Source organism: Egretta garzetta, unplaced genomic scaffold (assembly GCF_000687185.1).
Source record: "Egretta garzetta isolate BGI_Z169 unplaced genomic scaffold, ASM68718v1 scaffold204, whole genome shotgun sequence".
Lineage (NCBI taxonomy): Eukaryota > Metazoa > Chordata > Aves > Pelecaniformes > Ardeidae > Egretta > Egretta garzetta.
In genome coordinates, this window is record NW_009259424.1 from 4309649 (window position 1) to 4329538 (window position 19890).

At 38.2% G+C, this 19890-nt stretch overlaps 1 protein-coding gene across 1 annotated transcript in view; it reads right to left on the reverse strand.

The window, feature by feature from the left end:
- Positions 1-3435: 3435 nt before the first annotated feature.
- BICC1 (BicC family RNA binding protein 1) overlaps positions 3436-19890 on the reverse strand; it is a 58165-nt gene continuing 41710 nt past the window's right edge. The window contains exons 9-20 of the mRNA XM_009637020.2: positions 19709-19890; positions 18083-18241; positions 17508-17704; positions 17078-17219; positions 16054-16210; positions 14513-14678; positions 12821-12860; positions 11996-12150; positions 10403-10559; positions 7730-7890; positions 5115-5214; positions 3436-3566 (exon numbers count right to left, since the gene is read on the reverse strand). The exon at positions 19709-19890 is cut by the window's right edge and continues 5 nt beyond it. Coding sequence (XP_009635315.1) covers positions 3436-3566; positions 5115-5214; positions 7730-7890; positions 10403-10559; positions 11996-12150; positions 12821-12860; positions 14513-14678; positions 16054-16210; positions 17078-17219; positions 17508-17704; positions 18083-18241; positions 19709-19890 — 1747 coding nt within the window. The remainder of the gene's footprint in view (positions 3567-5114; positions 5215-7729; positions 7891-10402; positions 10560-11995; positions 12151-12820; positions 12861-14512; positions 14679-16053; positions 16211-17077; positions 17220-17507; positions 17705-18082; positions 18242-19708) is intronic.

The following is a 19890-nucleotide window of genomic DNA, read 5'->3' on the forward strand; positions in this document are numbered from 1 at the left end:
GGCTGGAATAACGAAATGCCTGAATGCACTGAGTGAAGAAAGATATATTAAACTTGTATCACTACATGTCAAGCAAACAGACAAGACTGATGTAACGTTATGTACATATTACCTCAGTGCAAAAGCTATGTCTCTCACTAGATTCTGACTGGTTGCGTGGCCAGCATCCCAAGTAAGGCATCCCTATTGTTTTTTTTCACTTCTGCATTGGAAGGGATAGTATAATGGCCATCTTGAAGGAGTACATACAACTGTGCTGCTAACCACACCAACACCTATATGGCCATTAAAATGGGGAGCCCCATTAAAATGGGGAGCCCAAAGAATGAAACTCATCTAAGCCAGACCACTAGACATGCATTGAACCTGAGACAACTTAACTCCTTTCGTATTCATTTTTAAGGAGAGGTATCTCAAAAAAAAAAAACAAAAAAAAAAAAAAAAAAACCCAAACCCAACCCCCAACCATTCTCATTTACAAGCCAGACAAACACACTGTATGTGATACAAAGAGAACAGTGAAACACACGGAGCATTAGCATGTGAAAGAAACATGCTGCAATTATGTAAAATACTGCTTTTTGTATTTTATTAACAAGCAAGCATCCCTGGAACTGGATCTATATAAAAAATACTTCATTAACCAATCAGAATACAAGGGAGTTATATAAATTTATTTTATGCAACATTGATTAGTTTTGAAAATTCCCATTTTTAATGTTTTAATTTCATCTTTTATTTAAAAAAGAAAAATCACTAAAAGGACACAACCCACAAAAATACAATCTGTATCTGCTCTATATTTACAGATAACTGGTCACTATTAAGGCACAGATTTAAAACTAACATTTTTATGTAGCAAGTCAAATATTTGTGCATAATATAACACTAACAATACGGTACACTGTCATATTCCCTTTGTGGAATCAAAATAAGTGAGAAATTTTTTTCTTCCAGTGTGTTCTCTTTTTTTTTTGTGAAGCCCTATTGAAAACCAATGTTGTTAATGGGAAATTCTTCACTTCTGTGTGGATGGTATAAAGCACTGCTCAGCAAAAGACCACATCAACTTAACACTGTAATAAAACCAGTTTCTGAGTATAGTACTGTCTAGATATATCATATGTACTTTCAAAAGACTAGAAATCTAGGCATGTAAAGGTTTTTTTGATGCTTTTAAGTTTAGGCAAAATAAGCAAGAAGGGGTTGCAGAAACTTCTGTACAATGTGTTGCTGAATATTTATTTTAATTAAAAAAGTTTCATAAAATTAACATGTCTGAATACAATTTGATTTGCAAACACCGGTCTTGCAAACGCAAACATTTAAATGACAGCTTATCTGTAAGCACACAGGGAGTCCCTGTGAATGGAACTATCTACGTGCTTGAAGTTAAGGACAAGTGTAAATAGTTTTAGAATTAGGAGTTGTGGCTTTCATGAGGGTTTCCAGGAAGTTGCTCTTGCCCGTGTAACACACATACACACAAATCTCTCAGATATGTGGACACTGACTTCTGGCATTTGAGCACAGTAACTTTGATGTGAACAACTGCGTGCGTACAAGATGCAGTTCTACCCATTCAGATCTCCAGCACAATTTTACAACGGAGGAAGCTAACTGCTACTGGATCTATGGGGAAGTCACTCAGCTATACACCATTAAGTAGATATGGCTGAAATGAGTACTGAGCAGTTATTTTTTGCTAACCACAACATGACTTTATATTATTGCTTGATCATCTATGCCCTCAAGTAATAGTTTCTTTAAATTCCCTTTGTGTGTGCAAACTTCTCTAGACATCATTTTGTATTCTCACCTTAAAAGAAAGAATTATCCACGGAAAGTGTCAAAACTATTTCTCACCCATTTTTGCATAAAAACCAACTACTGTAAATGTTATTCTAATGCCTTCTGTTAAGAGCACTTGACAGTGGTTTATGTCCATCTCAAAAGGCTTGTACGCTGAACATAAATAATACATTACAGTAGAGGTAATTCACAATATTTCTTATGGGAATGCTTTTCAACAAATTAATGCTTGGCAACTTCATATTGCATTGCAGAAAGAGGCACTTTATGAATTCCTTCATTACATCAGAACCCTTCATAAACCCATAACAAGACATCTGTAAAGACAGAGGAGTAATATTGCCAAATTATTTGGACTTTCACAGTATAAGAATGCAATAGTTAGCTCTAGCCACTTACAATATGGACTCTTTCTGTTGAACATAACTTGTTTCAGAAATAGTTCATCTCCAGCGTTTTAAAGACTTCTGCAGCTGACAATTACAAATCTAGATTGAACAAAACAGATGCTATTACACCTATTTTATGTAGGTTGCCTAATTGCTGCATGCATAGTCATGTTAAGTAATATGCGTCATTTATTAAATGGCAACAGTGCTGTCTTGTCAAATTAGATTAGTTGTCTGTTTAATCAAACTGACAGCCCAGAGCTCTAGTTTGATGAATGCCTTTCATTCTCTACCATAAATCTGCAGTAGATCAGTTTAATCTGTTACGTATTGTAGGTGTATAGAATCTAAAAATAAAAGTCTGATATAAATAAGTGTCCTTTAGTGGCAGGGTACTAAAAAAAATCGCCCTTTGCTTTGAGACAACCATTAAAAACAGTTTTAGCATAACAGGCAGCAGTTAAATACGATGACTGCAAAGGGTTAATATTGCAAGGTCCATTTTGGTCTTTCATTGCATCAGTTACAGTGAGTGAGCATTACTGCAAGCAGCATTAGACTGCTTCATAAGAGTGTAATAGGACTGGTCCACTACCAAGTGGCTTGATTTGGGAACAATCTCTTCGGAAAACTACTAGGGAGACAGAGAGAGGGGAAAATCTGCGTAAGAACCAGTTTCTAGTACCATTATAGTGAGATGTGACTTAATGCAGGAACACCTGAAAAAAAAATTTGATTAGTGCCAATATAAAAATTGATATGGAAATGAAAGAGAGAAGTAAATTTCCACAGGACAAGAAATCAGAACACGTAAAGTGCAGAAAGACCTCAATAATTATTTTAAGCAGTACCAGAAAAATCCGTCTTGATAAAACCAAAAATCTATGCTCTCTGGCATCCCAGCTCTTCATTCTTCCTTCATTCAACAAAGTAAAAATTCAGTGCATACATTATAGTTATAGGTAATAAAATACTAAACAAAGAACCCTATATTATTATTATTATTGCAAATTCTGTCCAATCTACACAAGTAAAACGTAACCCACATTTGGTGTTTTGAAAGACAACAGACAAAATGTGTTTTCTCTTGTTTTTGGCACAGTATTGTGCAGACAAAATGCTTTGGTCCTTGACACCCAAACTCCCAAAGTGCAGAGGGTGGTGTGCAGTGAAGGCTGTCCACAGGATTGCCATGTCCATCTTTACAGCTGACTTGCTGAGCCACAACTTACTGCTACCAGCGACCGCTGACACTAGCAATGTCCGAATGATACTGACGCGGCAGTCTTCCGCTCGCTCCCCCTTCCAGGAATGAGGCACGTATGTTTGATGGGTCAAAGAGCTTTCTTCGGTTTTTATTCAGTTCTATAGAGGTCACACACACACACAAAATAAAAATCTCATCAGAAATCAATGTTAATATTTTGATCTAAACCAAAAGCAAAACTTCTATTTAAGCAAACAGAATATTTTAGACAGAATGGTAGGAACTGAAGATGTCTGAGGTACTTGTTCAATTTAGCCTTCAACAGTAAGAGTGCCAGGTTAAGGCTCATAGAGGTTGCTTGGGATGCAGGCATCTCTGGTGCAATTCTTCATTGGCACTGATACAGTGTGGAGTAGGAAGTATTTTGCAATATTGACTTATATCAAATTGACACAGCTGAAACACTTTAAAAAAGTTCTGTTATAATAATTGAAAGGCTGCAATCTTCCTGAAGGTACGCGCACACGGAACATACGGCTGCAGCACAGCATGCAACGTAAACTGAGATGATAGAAAACCTTATTAGCAACTTGACAATTTCTCAATGCACAATTCTTTATTTTAAACACAACACTGTAGCAATATTTTAGTAAGGACTTTTAGAAAAAACCAGATGCTTACCTCTTATTCAAACATACATGCTAAGCTTGTATTAGCAAATACTCATCCAAAATGTTTTGCCTTTCCCCACATTTTTATTCTTATAAACAAACTCCGTGATAGATACAAATTCATTGAAAGATTACACAGATTTTCATGTCTGCTACTGAACCAAGTACATTGCATTTTTACCCTTTTTATGCCACTGTTTTAAATTCATAGAAAGCATTCACTAATGGCATCAGTAGGAGAGATGCAATCGGGAGAAGAATAATCTCCTGTTACAATAAAGCGTCTGAAGAAAGCTCTTCCTCTGATACAGATTCATTGCCTAGACAATGTAGTATGAAATCTCATACTATTTATTACAATTAGAAAAAATCTAGTTTGGCATTATATACCACAAGACATTGCAAGAAATTGTATTTGGCCTTCATCTTTCTGCATGTAGACTACAAGACAACCTTTTCAAGTGGGTTGGAAAAATTCCAAATGAGAGTTGTGTGTTTCTTCTCAAACCTATACATTTTGCAGAAACAACTGGCCTTGAAAAAACACCCCAAACAAAAAAGCAAACCAAACTGAAGTCCCCCAAACCCAGGCAGTTTTTCCCTGTAGGACAACTGCTCTGCTAATCAATAAAGTGGAGGACAGGGAACCAAAAGCCTGAAAATGCCAGTTCCGACCGGTGTGTAGTGCTGTTCAGACTCTGCAGAGCCTGTAATCCCAGAGCTTCTAGGACCCACAGTTTTACGGCATAAACCAAAGCTCGCAATCTGCTGTGAAACAAACTTTCTACCAAGCACCAACTTTACAAGGGGACACAGGACTATGCAACTGAAATCTTATTCAGTAATGTGAAAGCTCTACAAAGCCTGGTTTCAAAGTGCCTTCTGATGAGGGGCAAGCCAACATGACCTCTGTGGACTAGATTCTTACTTCTCAGTCTTTCCAAGATCCTTCGTCAACTATGAACACACAACTCAAGCGAGAAGAATACAAACAATACTTAAAATCAACAAATGATGATGATCTGTGTTATTTACCTGAGATTGCAAGCAGCATTTTTCTTCTGGCACCAAAAGTGGTAATCCCTAACTCTTTCAAATCTTGATCAGTAAGAGTAAGGAATGTCTGCAGATCAATCTGGAGTAAAAAGAAACAGGAAAATCATGCAAAACAAGTCTGTCCCCCAAAGTATTAAGCCTTAACTGTGGTTCAGAATAGCTTCACGACGTTTTTTTCCTGCTGCATTTTACAGTTACTCCGCCAACCTATTCTTCGCACGTGAACAGCAACCATTGCTTTCCAATGGCTTCTTCACAGTGTTACTCGATTTGCTACTCTGCATTTCTAACAGATAAACTAAAAAGCGAGCAGTTTTAGCAAAACACAGAAGATCAATTAATCTTATTTATTTGTGACTCTTGAGATTCTGAGTATTTACCACAATTGCTACAGTGTACTTGGGAACAGCCAGGTACATATGCCTGCAGATATAGTAGGTGCTTCAGACTACAGTAGGTCAGCAGAGGATGATTGCTCAACTTCTGGTGACGCGTTTGAGTTGAAGTACTGACTGTTTCATAGCATTCCAAAGTGTGTGCAACCATGTATGCTTGTGGGTTTTTTTTTTTTTTGCTGCCAATACAATTCATGGAAATGTAGTGGAAAATTGTTTAGTTTTCACTCTGGCCAAACTACTTGTCTCACACCTAATCAGCAACTCAAGGTAAGAAAACCAAAACAAGAACCCACCTGTCAAACAAAAGCCTTCTTTAGTGTTAGAAACCAAGAGAGCCATCTCTCCTTTTTACAAGTGTGACTACGATAATAAGAAAGGATTAACGACTGGATAATATGGGTATTATGGAACATGCAGGGGAGTACAGAGGAGATAAACCTGAGGAACTGTACACAGAATTAATTGAGGCACAGCTGGATTCATTCACTCAGACTGAGGACTGACCTCGCCGCTTTCAGCCTGGTTGTAGGCAAACCCATGCTGGTGTCTATCCCACACCTGCCAGTGCTTTGCAGTCCAAAAAGAGGTCATCAGCTGAGGTGCAGCCAGCTCCTAAGCACATTTGTGCAGTACTGAACAGGAATAAAATTTCCCCCATAGCCCTTAAGCAGCATGATTAGAGACAGACAAGAAATGCTGGCAGGAAACGCATCAGATCCAGCTGCCCCCGGGCTGAGACAGCAGCAATACACTTCAGTGGACTCAGGACGATTCTGTGAGGGCATATACATGGAGTGACTTAGCACACAGAAGAAGGTACAAATTTGCCTCATGCCTAGCCTTGGAATAGTGCAGTCCGCACTTCAACATGCCCTTGGTATGCACAGTTTTCCTCTTGTGGAAGCAAATCTGAAGCTAAATATTGGCATATCAGAGCAACTCTTGCAACCTGAATGGAAGGTCCTTTTGGAGTTTGTTCTTCATGAACACACGCATGGTTCCCTTAATGACATGGCAACCTGTGCAAAACCCCTCTTTGAGCGATGTATTAGGAGATAACATGCAGGTGCAAACCCAAGACCAGCAACTGGTGCAGATCTCACTGCTGATAAAGATGCAAAGCAGACATGTGGGTCCAGAACACGGGAAGATGCCAAATCCAACGTGGTCCTTCCCCTGTACCACATGAGGTACTGACACAACCCACACGGACATCTGTTTTGCTCCCTAGTACACCCAGTTCCAGCAGTGCGACACATACAACTTCCCACATACAACCACAGTGCTTTCAGGACAAGCTCAGGAGCTCTATGGCTAAGCCTTGCAGATTTGTTGGTGTGGAGGTGGAAAGCTCAGAGAGATGACTGACCATATCTCCCTGTTGGGAGTGGATCAAAGGAAGTCAACTGGCACAACAGGAGAAGAGGCCAGGGATGAATATGTGTGACCCCAGCATTGGCCGAGACAAGATGTTACTACCAAATGCAGACTGGATTTCCATAACCTATACATGAAGTCGACTGAAAGCTATTCAGTTCTAGTTAGCATCCCAGTTTACAAGAAGGAGCCAAGGTTTAAACTTCCTTGAATGGAAAAAAACCAAAACCCAAACCCTAGTTTAATTCTTTAAGTATAAATCAAAGGTGCAGGACAAAATAGTACTCACAGAATCATTTGGTTGGAAAAGACCTTTAAGATCATTGAGTCCAACCAAAGTTGTCCACTACTAAACCAGGTCTAAGCACCTCATCTACCCATCTTTTAAATACCTCTAGGGATAGGGACTTGACCACTTCCCTGGGCAGCCCATTCCAGTGCCTGATAACTCTTTCAGTGAAGAAATTTTTCCTAATATCCAATCTAAACCTCCCGTGGCACAACTTGAGGCCATTTCCTCTCTTATTTCTGAAACAAGCCAGGATGCTGTTGACCTTCTCGGCCACTGCTGGCTCACGTTCAGCCAGCTGTTGACCAGTACCCCCAGATCCTTCTCTGCCAAGCAGCTTTCCAGCCACTCATGTTCAGGCTGGCTAGCTGGAAATGGAAAGATGTATGATACAGCTTTGAAAGAACAGCTCACAAGAATCCTGTCAGAAAGTGAGACTTCATAGTGGCTTTGGTCAAGAGACAGGACAACTGCTGCTGGAAAACGTGCTACAAACGTGCTACAAAGGTGTCTTTCAAAGGAAGACTAACCTCTTGCTGTTGGAATACATCTGTGTATTTGCCCAAACCAAGTTTGCTGAACAGCTCGGGCAGATCAGATCCCTTGAACAAACTGTTCAGGTTACAGCCATTGCTTCCTGTCAGCGAGGAAATGCAGTCCATGTAATTACTGCTGCTGAGATAGTGTTCAGCTGGAAGGGAAGAAGGGAGCTTTTTAGTCACGTCATAGAAGTGCACAAGTTTTCTGTCATATCAACACTGTATTCAATTAGATCATTAACAAACCATTTAAATTTTTATTATTCAGCAAAAAAAGCCTCTCTGTGGTTTGAGACAATGAACAGCATAAAGCAAATTTTTTGCTAATTAAGTTCCAGTGTTTGTTTTCTACAGAAAGAATGAAATCACATTATGTGAACTGTGACATGGATACAAATCAGGAACTCAGAGGGGAAAGAGCTGCAAGACCTTGTTGCTCTTCCTCCTCTTAAGCCCCCTCCTCTTTTCTCCAGAGAGTATTTTGGAAAACGCTATTGCACACAAATGCAACCAGCCCTTTTTGGTCTGGATGGGGAGAAAATCAAGCTGGAACAATTGCTGGTAAAGGAACTACCTAGTAGCCACATGATTTAGCTATTATTTTAATACAATACAGACAAAAAATAAATGCAACAGTTTTATAAAAGACTAAAACTGGAAATATGTTCCCTATATAATTTTAAATTACATTCCTAAAGGTGCATCTTTAAAAAAGTTTCCAGGGTGAGGTTCTTAAAAACCCAAGCAAACTGATTTCGCAGTGCAATCCTTTTCCTCTGTGTGTGCATAACTGATAATACGTAATCACACAGTGCATAATTATTTTTCCTCATGCTGCATAAGAAAAGGAGAGCTCCCAGGGAATGCATTGGGCACGTGGGTAAATGGGGCAGTTGTGAGTGCTCCCCCCCTCCTTACAGACACAGGAAAGAATAACAGCAAACATGTAAGATGCTTGCAGGAGGTAAAGGATACCTTCCCAGGTGAGTAAAATTAAGACTGCCCCAGAGACTTATGCTATGGCCTCCTCTATAGAGTGCCAATAGGATGTGCAAATCACCATTTTTCACAACTGGCTATGCTACATTTCTTATTTTCTGGGCACAGACTAGTTAGAAGCATTCGGGATTGAATTTACAATGTTCGGAGAATTTCTACCAACCTCAGCTCCATTTTGGAAAGGAGTTTTGAAATACAGTAAACCATCCAATGTTGAAAATGTGAACATTAAGTTTGACAAATGAAGCAATAATTAAATTGAGCTTTTAGACTTTAAAAGGTAGTGCCTCAACTTCTTCCCTATCAGAGTAAGGTAACAGTAAAAATACCCAAACAGAAATTCAGGATCCTACAGTTAGGGCAGAAAAACAGTATTAAGAAATACTTCTTACTGGTGCAGCCAGGAAGCATCATATTAAAACCAAAGAAGAAATTCAACACTACAATGAAATCGTGTCCTATACATTAAGGTAAATGCCACTGTCCAGCCAACTCATGACTATCTCTTTCATCCCTCCTCCACACATTTCCTTCTTTGGGAAAGCTGCAGCTGCTACAGAACAGAGTTTCCCCTACAGCCAATGTATTCGTGTTTCTAAGTGCCTCCTAATGCATATGTAAATATGTTTAGTCCTTACTTATTTTTATTAACCTTGAGCTTCCAATTTTTGTCCAATTAACTTGGAAACATTAGTGGCTTGATTTCAAAGACAAACTTTTCATCTCTTTTGTTCTGCGAGTACTTAAAATACAGTATGTGGCCATTCACAGCTGAATGAATGTGCTTTTTAAAATCATAAATAATTACAAGTATACCAACCATGAATATTTTTCTCTAATTGAAGCTATCCTTTCTTAGGATGTCCAACTTACACTATCTGTATACTTTGCAGTCAATCTGGGATTGAGGTTTTATTCACCTTTGTAAGAATTATGCAACAAAAAAAAAAGTAAGGCCAGCCATAGTAGTTATTTCCCCATCATGCAGTTGGTATGAACCAGCATTCTCTACCTCCAATTTTCACTCTTTCAGAAAGGCAATATATTAAGTTATTAAAAAAAAATGAAATTAAGTTTCAAAGAGTACAACTGAAGGAAAATTTTAATTCATAAGTCTTAACCATTGTTTAAAAAGTAATTACAAAATTTACAGCCTGTATCCACAGAAACCAGTGTTTAAAATCATGTGCTAGGCCATAACAAACATGTGGACATGGTTATTTTATCACCATAAAGAGAATCATGCTTTAAAATTCAAGATCAGCACAGATGATGACTTCTCCACCAGCGAACAAACAGCCCAATAAAGACCTGGCTGTTGTTGCATCAGTAACAGAGCAGAACAATAGTAATCCAGAAATAAGCTTTTATATCGGTCTGTTTTCAGTACACCTTGGAAAACCTCTTCCAAGACAGCAAAGAGCTTTCAGCAAGAATGTCTTGCATTTAAAAAATTTCCTTAAAAGTTCTGCTTTTGGACCATTATTCATATATCATGCTACACAATCTTGCATATACGCATTCACTTTTCAATTTGAAAAGTAAGCTTATTTTACAGGTGCTGCTAATTTAAAACCTTAATGATGTCAGGAAACATTTGTATTAAAGTAAGTATTCATTGATATAATTTTTTTTTTTTTAATAAGATCTTAAGAAATTATTAACCTGATTTATTTTGTTTCCGTTTAGGGCTGCCAATTGAGGAGACAAATTCATTATGAGCTGTGGGTCCAAGCCCATTATGGTCTCTCCAGTTATCAGATTCACTGCCACTTCCCAGGTGCTCCCGACTGTTGGACCGTGAGAGAGACATCGATGAACCCTGCAAATAGAAAAAAAAACAAATTTGGGCAGAAAATAGAAGTTTCATTGTGACTCAGATGTTTTCTTTGAAGCAGCTCAGTTGAAGGAAAAAAAAAACCACCAAACCAGCTTTTAATGCTTGCAAACATTCTTTTGGCAGTTGATCAATAGTCAAATAATTGCAAACCGGACACAAAAACAGCAGGTGTGCTTAAAACACAGGCAGTTTACAAATTTTAAGTAGAAGTTATTTAAAGACCATGCTTCAAAATAAATCACTCGGTATTTCCAAGTTTGTTTCCAAAACATTCCATGGTATCAAATTCCCATACAAATTCTAGACAAAACAGTCTATCGACTATATCCCTTCACAGGGAAGGGAACATAACAGAACATCTATCTAAAGATAAGTGGATCAAGTACACAATACCTGACAACAATACGGTATACAATACAACAACAACTCTCTAATGGTTTGCAAGTTTGCAGATTTTTTTTTTTAAATAGATTTTCATATTCCTGTAAAGTACTAATTTTCAACTCTCATCACTGTGGGTTAGAATGTTCCAAAATAAGGTAACAGTATTCCCTGAAAGCAGCAGTTAACTATGGAATTGGGTGGGGATGTACCCAAAAAAGATGGACGTTACTGATACCACATGCTTACATGAACCAAAAATTGTGGAACCAAATGAACAGTTCAATTCTAAACACACACATCAAATTCCAATTCAAAAGCATAACTTAGGAGGCAGCAATCTTTTCTACTATTCAGGAAAAATGACACCACTGAAGAAAAAAGGCAAAGCTCCTTGTCATTGGCAAAATCAGGAAGGCGTAAGCTATGGTTAATATGACTCAACAAATGAAGAAAGGCAGGAATTGACTTCGAGTCTTACAGAAAAGCAAGAACAGACAGGCCCTCTACATTATGTTAGATCATAGCGATGGCTAAAAGTTGTGAAGTCAAAAAGATGTCACCCAATGTTTCTGGAAAACTGAAAGCAGAGTAAGATATCACAGTGAAGATGAAATATGTTTGGTGACCTTATTTTACAAATTAAATTCCCAGACGTTAGACTATAATACCACTAGTACATCTGTTCAAAGACTTCAGCACGTGACTCTCAAAACGTGTACGTGTATGGAGGAAGCGTGGTGGTATGGCCTCTAATACCAATGATGTTAAAGACTGATAAATAGAACAAGGATACAAGGAATCAATTTTTTTTTTTTTAGCTTCCTCAGATGTTTCCACAATAGCTCATACAAAACAATGGAAACAGAAGTCCTAACACGCTGTCATTTCGCTGGAAAGAGCTAAGGCCTGCGGTTTGCACGTGGGCAGACTCTGAGTGACTAAGATACAGCTGAAGTTATAGACGTTTCTCAAGCGAAACAACTGTATCATTCACTAGAAATAAAATTTCCATTACAGTTTAGTTTTTTTTATACCTCATATGTAGTTGTCATAGATGGCTTGTATGATACATGATTCGCTCTTCTTAGTTCCTTGATAGTTTCTGCAGGCATAGATTTAGAGAACCCCAAACCACTCCACGTGTTTGTTGGAGTCCTCACTTCTGTTACAACTGGCTTCTTCAACATAGCTGAAAACAATTCAGAGACAAATGAATAAATCTCAACCTTAGTAAAGGTACTGAGATGATAACCCCTGACATCATGTATGCTAGTAAGAACTCAACCCACCAAATGGTAAATTCTAAACACTTGCTACACAGCTTGGATCTTACCCTTCCTTAAGGCAATTTACTCTGCCAGAAGATAGTTAAACCCCATAAGGCTGCAAGGAAGTGAAAAGAATCATATCTGTTTCAAAAAGAAGGTTTCTGGTTTTCTTTTGGTGTGTGGGTATTTCATTTATTTTTAACAGGGTCAAAGATGTGGTTAAGTCCCTTATCAATTTTGTAACTTAATTTATCCCTGAAATACGGAACAACTTTGCCAATGACAAACATCTTAAACTTTAATTTGCATCCAAATGAAATAAAGCATTACAGCTGTGAGGTCTCTGAAAACAACATGGATCATTTGCACATGGATATACTCACACAGAGAATATCTCATCTGCAAGTTGTTTGTGCTGTATTTTGTACTATGTTGGTATTAGGAAGTTTTTGGAACATAAAACCTAATATACAAATGGTTCACTACCAGCTTTAAATTTGATTAAAAATCAAATTATAAACCTGAAACTTGAGAAAATTCTTTCAGCTGTGTACTAACAAACCTTCCAGAAGTCACTGTTTATCCACATACCTTTGGTTGCTAGTAGCTTCTTCTGTTCATAGTCAAATGCCTAAAAATTAAACATGCAGAAGATAGCTTAATTGCCATTCTAGCTAAATGTCATTCCAGTACTCAGCTCTTTGTAAAAGCAAAGGTTTTGCAAGTGGCCAGTGAATACATCCAGGAGAAACCCGAAGTTCTGCACAATAATTTGACAGTAATCCAGCCAGACCCTTAGTTACTTAAAGCAGTTACTCAAAAACATAAGTAACAGATTTTAAATAAATGATATCTGTTTCAGTGAGGCTGCAGCAGTATGTACAAACTGTCAGGTAGAAGTTTTCTTTTTTTTTTTTTTTTAATAAGACACTTTTTCAAGCATAGTTTCTCTTCCTTAATCATCTGTTCTTAGCATTTAAACATTCCTCGACAGTACAAGAAAAGATTAGACAGCAAAACTAGACACCACAGTTATTTTTAATAATTGTCTTTTCAGTTGAGTTCTTTTCCATGCAATCATCTTCTGAAAGGAAAAGAACCTAAGTTTTCAGAGTATTAAAAAAGCCCTTGTATTTGCACTACCTATGACAATGGAAGATTTGAAGTTTAAAGAAGTTAAATAAGTTTTGCTTCTTTGAATTACAGACTAGCAAGTCTAAACATACACATAAAACTACAAAAATACAGTATTGAGAAGCATTACAGAAGCGTTAAATTCACTACTTGAAATCACTAGAGCTCTGATGAGGAAAAGGGCTGCAAAATTCAAACCTCAATCTTGTTCCACTACTCCATGCAGTCTGGTTACGCCCACACTGACAGATCTGTACTGAAAACGACTCTGTTACTACAGCTTGACAAACAGTCAAAGGGGTCTCTTCAGGGAGATTTGCAATAACATGCAAGTAGTTTACAGTATAGTAACAGGCTGTAGTTAACCAAGTAGGAACCGTACAAGAAAAAAAAGGAGCATATGTACAGATCCATATTAGTAAAGCAAAACCAGTGCAGTTACGCCAGTAAATCCCCTTGTACATGGACCTGAAGCTATAGAAAAAAATTGCGCTGACATTGCTTATGAGAAGTTGTAAAATGTCTTTTTTGTATATAATTATCTCTCCTCAAAGCAACAATGTGAGATTTATTTTTTTTTTTAAAACACACAAATGGCTAGACATTAGGAAAAACTTCTTCACCAAGAGGGTTGTCAGCCTCTGGAACAGGCTACCCAGGGAGGTGGCAGAGTCCCCATCCCTGGAAGTATCCAAAAGAAGGATAGATGAGGTACTTAGGGACAGGGTTTAGTGGTGGGATGGCAGGGTCAGGTTAAAGGTTGGACTCGATGATCTCAAAGGTCTTTTCCAACCAAAGTGATTCTGTGATTCTGTGATTCTGTGATTCTGTGATTCTGTGATTCTGTGATTCTGTGATTCTGTGATTCTGTGCAATGATGCTGGTGTAGACCAACATCACCATGCAGTTTATTCTGCACTTAAGTTTTTCTTATTCAGCAGAAACATAAGGGCTTTTTTGTCTTCAAGACTTTCAGCTGACAACCCACTCTTTAGTTCAAAGAGTCAATGACTTTGCTAGGAAATGCTTTTGCTGAAATGGTAATGGCAAGTCAGTCGGCTGGTCAACAGTCACCTTTACATCCCGTGGCAATTTCATTTCACAATTACTGAGTTTTGTACGAGATTTGGGTGTATTCAGGGAACATACCTGCATATTTACATATGACGGCTGTGGAGCTAGACGTGCTCTTTCAGAGTTCTGCTGGGCAGCTGCTGCTCGCTCTGCTGCCCGTTCACTTCCAGGAGCCTTTTTATCAGCCATGGGGCTTTCAGAAGCACTTAACTCTGCGTCTGAGAGCAGCCTCTCCGCGGTACTGCAGGAGCAAAGTCAGCATTAACTCGCCTCCTTTTTCACAAGCAGTGACCATCGAATGCAATTTTGATTATTGAGCTTTACCCCAAGAAGTCTGGCGGCAAAATACAAGAAATGCCAGTACACAGGTTTTTAGCAATATTTCCAAAGTCCCAGCTTTCCTTTACCCGTTTCTCTGTCAGTGAAGCAAAGCACATACTGCTGCTTCCTATGTTACTGCGTGTGAGGCATAGTTTATAGACAGATCTGAGCAGTTTGGTATCTGGAATTAGCACATGCAAGCCCTACTCAGTGTGACTTCAAACCGCTTAGCCTTGCTCAGGCCAGCGGCTCAGCAGTTCTAACAGGCAGTAGTAGGATAAAGAGGGATGCCTAATGGGGACTAAGGAAGTTCACATAGGTCCTACTCGCCTTTTAAAGCTTCAATAATTGCAGTCCTACGTACCAAAGCGCCTCTTAATGTAATCTTTTCTTTCTAGATATCAGCCACATTTTATGCCTACTCTAGAAGAGTAGAAACTCTTACTTCAAAGCAAAGTGGCCATGCTTTAGATGCTGTAGACTACCCCAAAAAAATGCCGTACGGAAACTGTGAGCACCGTATCCTCAACAAAAAAGAACAAGACACACAAACAACTGAGTGACACACAAACAACTGAGTCTGGTTAGCAGGAATCTTTGGATTTCTAAACTATGAGAACAGAACTAATCAAATACATATTATAGCTTTAACAGTGTAAACACATCAGGTAAGAGAAAACATGCATCTCGAAAGAGTGGTGATAAACAGTTCCCAAGAGGAGTAGTAAAAACACTACTTAAAGTAGATCAGACAAAACATTGCGTTAAGCACATATGACTCAAAAGAGCCTTTCCCACTGCTGGCTCATTAAAAAAACCAAACAAACAAAAAAATCATTGAGACAAGTGTTTGAGAACATGCTGTTATGCCCTGAATATCGTTTTTCTAAGAAGAAAACAGCCTCAAGTACACACAAAAGGAAAAAGGCTGTCAGTTAGGAATTGTTCTCAAAGCAATCAATAAAGAAAAAAAACAAAGGAAAGTGCAAAAAAGTATCCTTTAGAAATAGGTAATTAAAGTTACTCTGAAGAAATCCCCACTCTTTTGTGGGAGAGGAGAGGCATTTACTTTTCTCAAACCAAAGAAAAATACTTAGGATGTGCAAAAGGCACTCAAAGTTTGCAGGCAAACTGGGGGGCTATTTTAATGCCCAACGCGATTAAAAATCAAGCCCAGTTTAAATCAGCTCTTTGAGCATCTTATGACTGAACCACCCCTTCTACCCACAAAAAACATGTTAAGTATTTTTGCATGGCAAAAGTTCCATTAATCTGTATTTGCACATTTAACTTACTGTAAATGAGAGTTTTTGGTGCCTTGCAGTAGTTCAACCGTTTGTCTCTTAGAACAGGCCTGTTTGGAAGAGCTCATCATCTGCTTCAGATCACTGGTATTTGCTGAATGGGATGGACTTCTTGGCATGCCCACTTCTACAAAAGCATCATTGCAACCTACAATACCAAGAAAAAGAATAGTTGAACAAAAACAGTCTTATGTTCTAGCGAACTGAAGGAACAACTACAGAACAGAACCTGCACTTCCTCCCTATAGAATTATTCGAGTCTTCACGGACAACAACTTGGTCAAGGTTAAGAAGTCAGAAATACAAGTTCAAATGCACAAAAAAGGTGTCAGTATCCACATATATAGTAGACACACCAAGTATTTTCTTTTTTAAAAAAAAATTAAGTAATATTATAATATTAAATCTAAATACTGACAATCAGAAGTGCTTAAGTATTTCAAACAAATTTGATTTTATATTTAGTTTTAATAAACCTTGCCAGAGGCTCAGATAACTTTTGTTGGAATAAAGGTCCCCACTTAATGTTCAAATATCTTTAGAATGTGGTTTTACAAATATTTATCACCTTAATTGGGCAATGTACCTTTTATTCAAATCAGCATTTCAAATGACCACAGCCCTTAATAAAAGAGCATCTCCTTATTCATCAGTATTTGCAAGGGAAACAAGGCCTTTACACATATTTGCTCAAGATTGTTTTAAGCAATGAAGTTAAGCTGCTATAAAACATACTAAAATTTTCATAGGTTATTTTCCTCTGCTCTTAGGGAATAAATAAAACGTTACAAGTGCATTTATGTTGACTTAAGGTGTTTCTATCAACAGTACAGCTCAGATACTACAGCTTCTATTTACTTTCTTAGACACCAAATCTGGGAGATCCAGCAGTATTTTCCTTCAACATGGCTGCAAACCCAATGCACAGGCAATATATTTACATTTTTTGTTTCATGAACTGTACAAAGACTGCACAAAACCCACCAGACAAAATAATAAAATATCAAAATTTTACCTTCTGCACTATTTGACTTGGCAGCTACTTGTTCTGAGGCACCGTGAGTACTTGTCTGTCTTACCGGATCACTGTGGTTTGCACTCAACACATTTTCTCCTAGCGATGTGGCAGACAGTGCAGCATACTTGATATTTGAGGTCTGAAATGATTGTCAAAAATCACTACAGCGGTTGTTATGCTTAAGGAAATACTGAAAGAATTTCCCTTTTCTATCTGTGTAGGAGAACAAGAAATTCATTCCTGATACGCTTGAATATTCCTTTTTTTTTTTCCAATCTTTAACTCTAATTTTGACAACACCACTATTCTATTTCTAAACTTAGTAGCTTTAAGAATCTACTAATGTAGCTAGTCTTCTCTTTCAGCTCTTCTTAGTAGAGGTTTTTTTTACAAACAGATCTGCTTCTCCAAAGGTAACATCACTTACCTTTACATGACCATTTAAAGAAGGTGAGCCTTTTTTACTCTCTGATTGCATGCCGTTGACGTGGACTTCAACGGGAGTCAAGCCCGGTGGTGGAGATGGAGTGTTCTGGCTATAACTAGGTACTCCAGACAACAGAATACTAGTTAAAGTTGCTTGGGCGGTAGATGGTATCATTAGATGTGGAATAGCAGAAAAACCTGTAACCAAATTCAGTCATGTTCTGATTAAGTTTCTTGTTTAAGTCCTACAGTACTTTTTATAAATCTTTACATGGCTTTGAGACATCACTAAACAAGTTTCCATTAGAACTGCATGCCAAAACCATAACACTTTATCTAACCACTACTTTGTAGGTTGACATAGTTTCCTATATAAACCAGATGAAACCAGAGCATGTGACAGCATGTTGTAAGTTTGTATTAAATTATAACTTCACATCTGGCTATTTATTAATGTGTTAAGATAAACTTAAGAATTATTAAGGCTCTAAGGAATGAATGATTCTGGACTTTAATTGTCATTCTAGCAACTTACTATTGCACAATTCATTTAATTTACATTTAACTTCTACCGACCTGTGGCATTCGTGTTAGCAAGAGATGTTGCCCATAACGTGGGACTAGGCGTGCCTGAACTTGGGCTCTGTAAGGGACTCACAGAGCTATTAAGGGCATTCAAAAGAGAGTTTGGAGCTGTTGAGGTGTTGACTGACAGGGCTGTTGGACCTAAAAGGCCTGCAAAAAATTATGCAAGTGAGTATTTCGTTAAGACTTACAGAAAAACATTTTTACAAAAGTACCGATTAAAACCAACCAAACAAAACCCCACTAAACTGCACCAGCATGTATTTTACAAAAAAAACCTGTAACATTAAACCTCTGTTAACTTTGTGCAGAGCACATGCTAAGAACAAACATTCTTAAAACTGAGAGTCGTATATCTAAGAAGAATTGAAGCATCTCTTATGTCCTTCTACTGGACTCTTACTATGGTCGGAACAAAGTGTCTCACTGGCTGCTTCTCAGCCCCACCACCACTTTGCATCCCCTTCGTCACTCCGGTCAGTTTGTTTAAAAGCAGCATCACTTAGAGAAAAAGCAAGCAACTGCATTTCACCACCTTACCTTCATTTCAGACAATAACCTTTTTCTTAGAAGCTCGTATGAATGAAGCACTACTCCCACACTAAGAACTATTCAATTCCTTTTTGCAACTTCAATACTGACTGCAAATCATCCCCTAAATGCATTGCTTATTCCCAAAGCATTCCCTCAAACCAGCTCTTCATGGATGTGCATTCACAAGGCAGTTCAGCACGACACTCTCAAGTGGTAAAAAACACAACCCCAAAGCGCAGGCATGACAAGAATGGCAACAAAAGCAGCATTAAAATCCACAGTCAAATGGCACGAACACTTGCCCCCGTGTGGCCCCCAAGAAAGCATCTGACATGGAACTGTGCAGTGCTCCCGGATGGCAAGTCGCAAGGGAGCATAGTAGTTACACAGGAACTCAGAGTTTCAAGAACCACTGTCACGATTTGTCACTAAATTCTTCTGGGAGTGCTTGATTTTCTATACAGTACTGATAATGGGGTACTTGCAGAGCTTGAAAATAAAATGGTAATTCCAGTCTGGACTATGTGCTGCGCCTATAAAATTACATTAAGACAGAAAGCTTACACATTTCTGTCCTAAATTTTACACTGATAAATAAGGTCTAAATTAGGAGCATGTGCATCCCTCAATTCCAGTGAGCTACAGCCAGAACTGCAATGTGGCATTAGCTATGTGAACTTCATGGTACTGTTGACAGGCTTAAGTACCTACCCAAATTCAGGACAGCCTGAGACACCACAATATTACCAAAGGAGAAATTTACTTTGAAAGAGATTCTTCTGAAGGCTGTAAAAGCAATCTGCTACTTCACCTGCATTTCCCTCCCTCAGCTGAGTGGTTTTGGGAGCTTCCGGAGGAGTTTCTAGAGAGATGAGTCACAGGGCTGATTACGAAAGCCCTGGAGGAAGTTTTACAACAACAAGCCCTTGAAAGGCCAGATGCTTTTGGGATTTGCCAATGCTTTACCATGACTCCTTATGCAAAACACACATCTGGTCCTTTTTTCTAGTACAAGTGAATTACGTTTCAAACAAATATATATCTATTAAAAAAATAAAAATATATACAGAATAGAATGCATACCAAGCCCAGTCAGTCCTAGTCCTGCTGAGGACAAGATATCCAAACCAGGACAAGACAGACCAACAGGGCACGAGACAGTAGAGGGATTTGATGTTATGGTAACTCCACTACTTTCAAGTCCCAAGAGACATTTCCGTGCCTCATACATATTTAAGGCATTTCGTTCAACACTTTTTACAATG